At 44.3% G+C, this 10002-nt stretch overlaps 1 protein-coding gene across 3 annotated transcripts; it reads left to right on the top strand.

Annotated features, from left to right (window-relative positions):
* The first annotated feature begins 4940 nt into the window (after positions 1 to 4940).
* On the top strand, positions 4941 to 9774 carry HIGD1C (HIG1 hypoxia inducible domain family member 1C). 3 transcript variants are annotated; one of them, XM_065419067.1, is made up of 5 exons: positions 4941 to 4973; positions 6881 to 6927; positions 7241 to 7343; positions 8561 to 8695; positions 9133 to 9774. In XM_065419067.1, the coding sequence occupies exons 3-5, from the start codon at positions 7250 to 7252 to the stop codon at positions 9195 to 9197; spliced, it is 294 nt and encodes a 97-aa protein (XP_065275139.1). In that variant the 5' UTR covers positions 4941 to 4973; positions 6881 to 6927; positions 7241 to 7249; the 3' UTR covers positions 9198 to 9774. The 3 variants fall into 3 exon arrangements, with proteins under 3 accessions (XP_065275139.1, XP_065275140.1, XP_065275141.1); XM_065419068.1 differs by having other exon boundaries at positions 6881 to 6950; XM_065419069.1 differs by lacking the exon at positions 6881 to 6927.
* The last annotated feature ends 228 nt before the right edge of the window (positions 9775 to 10002 follow it).

Below are 10002 nucleotides of genomic sequence, written 5' to 3'. Positions count from 1 at the left end.
CTCACACCTTTCTCCTCTTTCTCCTTCTTGAGCGTCTTGTTGTTGTTTATTTTAGGGCTCAAAGAAGTTTTGGCTTGACGGTGTTGTATTTGGTATGAGAGAGACAAGGAGGGTGACTGAGGTACTGACACAGCTACAATTACAGCGCATTTAGTATTGTCTGATGCAGATTAGGCAGAGTCAGCATTTAACAAAGCTTTCTGAGCCCCCTCTCCTCCTGATTTGCAACATCTCTACACTTCCCAATCCTGGGCCTCCCTTGCAGAGAGGCTGCCAAATCCAGCACATCAATCTGGTGGTGTTGTAACAGGGATAAAAGTCCAGGAGGGGCCATGCCAGCAATCTGGAACTATTGTATTTCTATTTCATTCCCTGGAGTCTTCGGGTTGGATCTGGAATCTGTGCCTTACCTGTTCAGATGTGTGTTGTGGCTTCTAGCAGGTGTCAGTCCCAGCTATTACAAAACTATTACATATTTTCTTTTGGATCAACACATGGGGCTTAAGAAATTAGATTGTTCTGAGATTTTTTTTTTTTTTTACACTTGTATTTTAATCATGTATTGCTTGCTTCAGTAACCCTTTGCTACGCATTCTCTGGATAACAACCTAAAGATCCAGAGCCATTACTTTTCTCTTCTCATTAACCAGTTTATTAGAACACTAGGGGAATTACATAAAATACCACCGACAAAGCAGCACTTGGGTAAATAGAGTAGATTGACATTCCTTTTTTTTTTTATAGTCTGTTTGAGGAGATGATGCCACCTGCTGGTCACCTGCTGTAAAATCTTTAAAAAGGGGTATTCAAATAATTTCCACTCTATCACCTAGCCACCTCTAACCTGACTGGCATATTTTGGATATTCTTCTCTACAATTATTACTACTCATATTTTCATGTCTTCAAACTCAACAGAAACTTCAGCTGTGATCACAGGTTCAGTCCTTCTAGGAGCACAACGTAGTGTTTCCTGTGTGAAACCATATTTAGTTCCCATGGAAAAGGACACATCCCTCTAAACCCCACCCACATGGTTCAGATATTTGGCATCCAGCAACTGATTCCCCTCGTGGTTCAGATATTTGGAGTCCAAATCCATTCGCATAAGAGCACAATATGCCCTTGATTAAAGGAAATGTGTGTGACCATGTTGCTGCTGCAGTTTCTTATGTCATTCACCAATGCACCATTGGGCGAAATACCTATGGGTCTGATTCTAATACCATTACTCTAAACTGCAAGAGAAATTTAGGCAGGCAGAATGTAATTATTAGTCAGGATGGGCAGGGATGGTGTCCCTAGCCTCTTTGCTAGAAGCTGGGAATGGGCGACAGGGGATGGATCACTTGATGATTACCTGTTCTGTTCATTCCCTCTGGGGCACCTGTCATTGGCTACTGTCGGAAGACAGGATACCGGGCTCTATGGACCTTTGTTCTGACCCAGTATGGCAGTTCTTATGTTCTCAATTAGCTGCACTGGAATTTAGACAAGACATCGCGGTTCACATACCTGTTCCTGTAAAAAAAAAAGCCACAGGGGCTTTCATGACAACAAATGGTCAGGGTCTTGGGTGTACATCACACCCAAAACAGCATATCCTGCAGTGCATTGCCCTCTAACATCATGGTGAATCATTGGGTCAGTACTCACTCAGAGGGAAGACTGACACCTATTGAATCACTAGTCCCATATCCTGCAGCATTATCCTTGAGGAAAGATAGTGCTTGTAAGAGCAGATAAAATCACAGCATGTCGTGTTACAGCAGCAGGTGTTTAGTTATGCCAGTAATACTTTCTAGGAAGTCATAATAACAGTAAGAGCCCCTCCTGGTATCTGCTTTCTGAGGATGAAGCTGTGCAAGCATATGGTTCACAGGCACAGAATAAATATTTCATTAATCCTAAGTGAGGATTCTCTTCTATGTATGTTCTTCTCTCTATTCTTTGGCAACTGCTCCCCCTCCAGGACATCTTCCTTTCTGCAATACGTTTATCTTTGTAAAATATGGATAACTTCTGTGCTTTCAGCTGTTGTGTTTGGATATATCTAGAGTGGTTCTTAAATCTGAGAACTCCAAAAGGTGTCAGACAAACTCGTCTTTCCTGGTTCAGTGAATGTTCTTTAATAATACTTAATTATTGTCTCTCTCTCTCTCTCTCTCTATATATATATATTTATTTTAGGAGTGACAACATTTTCAGGCCTTTTAAATAAAATAAATTTTGGGGGTGGTTGTTTTTTTGATTCTGGGTTGCTGAGTTATTGCTAATTATCCCATCATCACTACTGGCAGAATGTTACTTGTACTGCTGTCATCTTGTTCATGTTAATGTTTTAAATACATCATTCAGACATTTAAGTACCAGCTGGAACAGCACTGTGAATGGGCTTTCTTTGGTGACTGATATGTGTCCTGCTGGAGGTACAAAACACTAAAACAACCAGGCATAATATCAGCCAAATTTATCCCTAACAACAGTTTGGATCATCGGTGACAGTGAAGAATGGGCTAAAGCTACATTTAAACCAGACAGGCTTGATCTCTCAATCATAACCAAATTTACTTCTATCCCACACACTCCTACCCTAGTGTTTATATCACACTGTTTATTACTGAACATGATGGTGAAACTGAAGTTAAATAAAATGGAGTATGTCCGTGCTGGTAGTCTGTGGAGAGCTGGAAAGTCACAGAGTGCTGGCTTTTCCTAGTTTCCCATTGCCTGAATGCCTGTAAAAGCAGCTATAAACAAGAAGGAGGAGCCAACCTAGCCATCTCTATTAGGAGAAGCTGCTACATAGGAGGAGGATGAGATGAATGGGGAGTCACCAGGCACCATCAGGAGAGGAAGGAGGAGTTGCCAAAGGGACCTGATGACAGAGAAACATATGCCAGGTACCAGAGATGAGAGAAAGGGAGAAGTGTAGAGTAAAAACTGAGGTGTGATTGTTTTGTTTTGTTTTTTAAAAGGCAGAACATGCATTGCATTAAAGATATTAACTCTACCTCAATACTTTCCTCGTTTTACTTTTCCACATAAGCTATTGTAGTAGTTGCACAGGGCTGGTGCCTGACTGCGAACAGGATGGTGTTGAGAGGGGAGATGTCCTCACTATTAACAGGTATCCGACACTGCCAGATTGAGAACCCCCGGTGTACATCAAAGTTCATTTCAAGCTCCCTGCTGTGTTATTTTGGGGGCTGTGTTCCTCTCCTTAAAGGTTCACATCACATGAAATGGTTTCTTTGGTCAAACAAGAAAGCCCCACATCTTTGCAGTCCTGTTGTATGGGACAGGCTGCAAATCAGCTCAAACACTCCCTTCCTTAGAGGTTTTTAAGGTCAGGCTTGACAAAGCCCTGGCTGGGATGATTTAGTTGGGAATCTTTGAGCAGGGGGTTGGACTAGATGACCTCCTGAGGTGCCTTCCAACCCTGATATTCTATGATTCTTCCTCCCGTTATTTTTAATATTCTTCCCCACAACCAAACTGTCCCCCCCCTTTAAAAAACCTGTATCAATTTTTAAAAATCACTTACCTTTTCAAGGCACCATACACAGATGTTTCCTGCCTGATGGAAGGATGCTCCAGTCACTCACATACTGGCATATTTACAGTCTTTCAGTCAATCTCAGGGATACCACGGGAGCCACAAAAGGGCGGCTTCCTTACCTTCTTCCCACAGGGCACACAAAAGAAAATTGCAGGCACAGGTGGTGAGCATGGGTATAGGGTACTAGCTCAATTCAAGCACTGCTCTCAGTGCAGTCAAGGAAACAGCTGAGCCAGGTGGAAGAGATTAAAGGTTGGAAGGGAGAACAGCCCAGTGGTTAGGGTGCAAGCAGAGGACTTGGGAGGCTTATTTTCAGTTCCCTGCACTGACAGACTTCCTGTGTAACCTTGAGCAAGCTGCTCCAGTCTTTCCGTGCCTCAGTTTCCCATCTGTGAAATCAGCACTTTTCTACATCATAGGGGCGTTGTGAGATTAAATGCATTAAAGACTGTGAGATGCTCAGCTCCCACAGTCATGGGGGGGGGGGGGGCTATACATATCTTAGATAACAAGAGCTGGGTTTTGTGACATACAAAACCTACGGATGGGCTAGGGGAGAAATTGGTGGGCTAGTCCTGAAATTAAGCTAAGGACGATATGAGCTGCTGCTGTCTGCGTGAGGGGAGATGGAAGCTAACGGAGGATCCCAAAGCTGCCCCTAGGTGTGGAGCCGGGAGGAAATGAAAGCAATAGAAGCAGGGGGGGAACTGGGATTGGGGGGGTTGGAAGAAGCTCCCTTCAGCACACGACTCAGGGGCAGCAGTGGAGACCGGTAGCCGGGAATGCTGGGCAGCCAGGGGCAGGAGGGTATCGGGGGGCTGTGAGGGGAACATGGCAGTGGGGGCAGGGTGGTATACGGGGGGGGGGGGGGGCTGCCCTATAGCTCACAGCGACCCGTCTAAGTATTTCCATCATGCCCGCCCCTAGCCCTGGTACAGCAGAGCCACAGCAGGGATGAGGGGCCTGCAGCTCTCCTGTGTGGAAAGGCCTAGGTCGCAGCTGGGCCAAGCCTTGGGGGGGGGGGGGGGGGGGGGCTGGCGGACACCACGTTTCCATGGCTCCCATTCCACGCGCTCAGGTGGGCCTGGCCAGCGCCGCCCTGCCCCGTGACGAGCTGCCCGGGGGGGGAGGGGGGAGGCACCTGACTGGGGCAGCTTCGTTATTAGCCCAATTACTAGCCTTGGGGTGGGGGCAACAGGGGAGCACCCGCTGCCCCGCCCGCGCGGGCGGAGCTGAGGCAGGGCCTCCATGAGGGAGCAACCCGACCTTTCCCGCCATTTCTGCCCACCCTGAGGCCGCCCGACATCACCCATCTCCCGCCCCCTCCCTGGCCATTGGCTGCCCTTGTGTGTGACGTGAGCCAAAGAGGGCGCGGCTTTGGCCCGGAGGTGCTGCCCGCCGGCCGGAGACAGGTAGTTGAGTCATGCTCGTGCGCCTGGTGGGCAGGGCCAGGGGAAGGGCCGAAGTGGGGCAGGGGCGTGTAGGATGGTCCTGGGGGGAGGGGAAAGAACAAGAGGGGGAGGGTACTGGGGGGCTGTACGGGGTAGGGGTAATAGGGGGAGGGTACTGGGGGGGCTTAAAGGGGGACAGAGCAATGGGGGGAGGAGGAGGATACTGGGGGGCTGTACGGGGTAATAGGGGGAGGGTACTGGGGGGGGCTTAAAGGGGGACAGAGCAATGGGGGGAGGGGGAGGATACTGGGGGGCTGTACGGGGTAATAGGGGGAGGGTACTGGGGGGGCTTAAAGGGGGACAGAGCAATGGGGGGAGGGGGAGGATACTGGGGGGCTGTATGGGGTAGGGGTAATGGGGGAGGGTACTGTGGGGGCTCTATGGGGTAGGGGTAATAGGGGGAAGGTAGTGAGGGGCTATAGGGGGGAAGGGGCAATGTGGGGAGGGGGAGGATACGGGGGGGCTGTAGGGGGCAGAATCCTAGAAACGTAGGACCTGAAAGGGCCTCAATAAGTCACCTAGTTCAGGCTCCTGCACTAAGATAGGACTGAGTATTATGTGGACCATCCCTGACAAGTGTTTGTCTAACCTGTTCTTGAAATCTTCTAACCTCCCTAGGTAATTTGTTCCATTGCTTAACTACCCTGACAGTTAGGAAGATTTCCTAATGTTTAACCTAAATCTCCCTTGCTCACTTTAAGCCCATTACTTCTTGTCCTGTCCTAAACGGACAATGAGAACAATTTATCACCCTCCTTTTCATAACAACCTTTTACCTACTTGAAGATTATCATTCCCTCCCTTCCCCCTATCTTCTCTTTTCCAAACCAATCTAATTTTTTCAGTCTTTCCTTGTAGGTCATAATTTTTGTTGCTCTCCTATGGGCTTTTTCCACAGTGTCCGCATCTTTCCCGAACTGTGGTGCTCAGAACTGGACAGACTACAGCAGTTAAGGCCTTATCAGTGTGGAATGGAGTAGAAGAATTACTTCTCATGTCCTGCTTACAATGCTCCTGCTAATACTTCTCAGAATGTTGTTTGTTTTTGCAACAATATTACATTGTTGACTTCTATTTAGTTTGTGATCCACTATAACCACGCATCCTTTTCTGCCCTACTCCTTCCTAGACAGTCATTTCCCATTTTGTATTTGTGCAACTGATTATTCCTTCCTAACAGTGGTACTGCACCGATATGCTTATTGAATTTCATCCTGTTTATTTTAGACCATTTATCTAGTTTGTCATGCCCTCCAAAAAGTGCTTGCAACCTCTCCCACCTTGGCCCACAAACTTTATCAGTGTACTCTCTATCCCATTAGCCATATCATTTATGAAGATATTGAATAGAACTAGACCTAGGACAGATCCCTGTGGTACCCCACTTGATATGCCCTTCCAGCCTGGTATCCATTGATAACTATTCCCTAAGTAAGATTTTCCAACCGGTTGTGCACTCACCTCATAGGTTTGTCAAGGCTATATTTCTCTAGTTTGTTTATCAGAAGGTCAAGCGACAGTATCAAAAGCCTTACTAAAGTCAAGATATCACATCTACTCCGTCCCCCATGGCTTGTTACCCTGTCAAAGAAGGATATTAAGTTGGTTTGATACAAGTTGTTCTTGACAAATCCATGTTGACCAATTCCTTATTTTCTTCTAGGTGCTTACACATTGATTGTTTATTTGCTGCATTATTTTTCCAGATACGGAATATGAGCTGACTGGTCTTTAAGTCCCTAGGTTGTCCTTATTCCCCTTTTTACAGCGAGGTACTATATTTGCCCTTTTCCTCTCCAGGGAAGGGCAATAGGTCTCTAAAACATCCATTTAAAAAAAAAAAAAAGTAGTATCTCTTTATTCCACAGATACAGCTACGAAGAGGAAGTTTCATTTCCGAGCATGTCTTGCTGAGGTAACCTTTGGCGAGCTGAGCAGGTATAAGTGACAAACTTCACCCAGCCCAATTGTAATGCCAAAATAAAACCCTTAACAGGGAACCAGAGGGCCTCTAAAATGAGATTAAGCAGGCCATGATATTGCATTAAGTGAATGACAGCTAGAAAAAGGGAATCTGCTTACGTACGACCAGGATCAGTTTGCAAGTTAGCTGCTCTGACACCTGGGAGTCTCATAAGTAAGAGGTGCGTTAGTAAATAAAACGCTGGAGAACAGAGAAGGAAAGAATCTCTGGATTTGAATTGTCAGACCTGTTCTCTTGTTTTCAGACGTGAGAAATGTCTTCTGATGATCGCTGGTCTGCGGAGGAAGAGGACAGTCAAGTATCTAAACTGACACGGAAAGCTAGAGACTCTCCATTTGTTCCTGTAGGTGAGTTGACTCTTTCTGTGCATACAGAGTGCTATGGACAGGGTTTTATTGTAATAATTCTGGCCTGTTTTTCCTTAGAAATAATCTCTTCAGCTAGTAATGGAGGTTAATGGATTTTTTTCAGAAAACTAAAATGTGCACCGGTTAAACATAGAACAGCAAAATTGATAGCGTGAAAAGGTTTTTCTCCTTCCACTGTCAACTGTTGTACACCATTACTCTATCGTAATAATAGGATGGCCAGACTAGAGTATAGATCTGTTGCAAAGCTGGCTCTTACTTTATCAGTAGTCTGATGGAAGCCTGTTATAACCTTCATTTAAAAGGCGTCTTTACTGTAATTGTGCAGCTTCCTATAGTACCTTCTACATGGGGGTTCTTCCCTCAGAAAGAGAGCTTTACAGGTTTCCATATTCACACACCCTTGAATCAGACCTTCCTTTAAAAACCAATATATTAAGTGAGATGAGTCACATCCAGAATACTAGGTTTTCAGGAACTGTGCAGACCTGGAAAGGCAAGGAGAAGCCTGGCCAAGTTTCATCCATCAAACTTTATTAGGCTTCCCTAACATTTAGCAGCAACAGCAGGACTGTCAGAACAGAAGCTCTTCTAAACCTTAAAGTGATTTGTATGTACCAGACTAAATGAACACAGGCTAATCTGTATACACTGTTGTCAATTTAGCAGGTTGCAAGGACACAGCTTGCTTTTTTGCAGCGTGTGGGGGTGGTTGTAATTGAAAGATAAAAGAATAATTTAGTTATTCAATTTATATACCAAATAACAAAAGTAATTGAAAGTGATTTACAGGCCCTGACAACTTCAAAAGCAAAAAAGGCAGAGATAAAATTAAACCTCTAGTTGATGCTTCCTTCCCTACTTCAGAAAGAAAAAAAAGTCAGATAATATGAGAGTGGATATGGCTACACTAGATGGTTTTGGGAACAAAACCACTATTTTCTGGTACAGAAAGTTGGATGCTTTGTTCAAACAGCATGTCTAATTTAGCATTTGGTAAACACTACTTTTTTAGGTCAGAAGGGGCAGATTCTGCAAACCCTTAATATGCTGATTCTTCACCCTATGCACTGTTTGGTAGATTTTAGCTTAAGGAATGTAGTATTTAGAGTAATTTATCTGACATTCTTTAAGCCAAAGTTACATTTTCTGGTTCTACACATTTATTGAACTTCACCCTCCTTCTGAATGCATAGGGATGGCAGGCTTTGTTGCTGTCGTGGGCTATGGTCTCTACAAGCTAAAACACAGAGGAGATCAGAAAATGTCAGTCCATCTCATTCACATGAGAGTCGCAGCACAAGGCTTTGTCGTAGGAGCAATAACAATAGGTAAGATACTGATTTGTGCAGAAACCTTTTTAAGATACCTTTTCAGTAGCTGAGCCTTTTTCTGGGGGGCGGATGGGGTAGTCTTCTGCCCACATAGTAGTGAGCCTACTCAGAGGATGCTTGACTTACCTCTACTTTCAGCAAGTATTCTCCCATTTCAAAGCTAACACCTATATCTTCTGTAAATCACTATAGCTCATGATTCATGATATAACAATTCAAATTGGGATTTATTGGACCATTTAATGTCCAGCTGTTACCTCCTTGCACCACTTATTTTTTAGGATATTTAGAGAAGACATTTTTACTGCTAAATAATTTTACCTGTGCTAGTTTGCAGACATTATAATTAAATGAAAAGACGCAAAACTGTTTGCATGAACTCTCTTTCATATGAAAAACACCAATAGATAACAGTATCTGCTCTCTTTTGTTAGGTGTTCTCTTCTCTATGTATAAGGATTATGTTAAACCTCAGTTCAAGAATGGGGCGAAAAAGTGAACCAACTTCATAGGAGCAAGCAGGAGAGGAAAGCACATGTTCAGTATTAATTATTTAGAATTTCTATATGTAAACATTGTAAGAATTTTAAGTAATAATCACCAGGACTTCTGTTAGCTCTGCCATTGAACGGCTGCTCTATGCTGAAGCCAACTGTTGGGATCAATACCTAAACTCACAATATCCATGTCTATGATGCTAGAGGCAATAGACTCAACATGACTGACAGCACAGTCAGTACCAATGTTTCAGCAATCCCTGCCAGCTAGAGTACTGTGCAAGGAGGAGAATTGTTATCTGGGGCAGAGGCAGCCATCTACCTACATCAAGCTCAGAATGCTGCAGTGCATCCTAGTTAGGAAAGAGGGCTACAATATGGAAAGAGAGCATTGCAAGATTGTTCTTTGGGGTTGGCAGTAGACAGTTAACAGAAGTCCTGAGTAGTCCAATGTCTTGTACCATTGCTGGTTGTTTAAAAGTTTTGTGCTAATATATTATATTAGCTGTTTATTTATGCTATTTTATTTATTAAAGCTTTATCTATAGGGTAACCCACTTGGTTACAATAAAATACTCATGTTTCAACTCGCTGAAGCCAATAGTTATAGCTACAATAACTAGATTTTGAACAGGTGCTCACTATGAAATACTGGGTCACTGCTCTTTGGCCTGTTGCATATTTCACGTCGTTGCCATTGAGACCTTCACCTGCCGGACATATTTGGTTTAACAAAGATGCTCTCTAAACCACAGCAGTGATTAACGTGATGCAAGTAATGAGATTACAACAAGAGCCTCTTCCTTC

Source organism: Emys orbicularis, chromosome 19 (assembly GCF_028017835.1).
Source record: "Emys orbicularis isolate rEmyOrb1 chromosome 19, rEmyOrb1.hap1, whole genome shotgun sequence".
NCBI classification, from domain to species: domain Eukaryota; kingdom Metazoa; phylum Chordata; order Testudines; family Emydidae; genus Emys; species Emys orbicularis.
The sequence above is the reverse complement of the archived record's forward strand: the minus strand, read 5'-3'. Positions and strand labels throughout refer to the sequence as shown.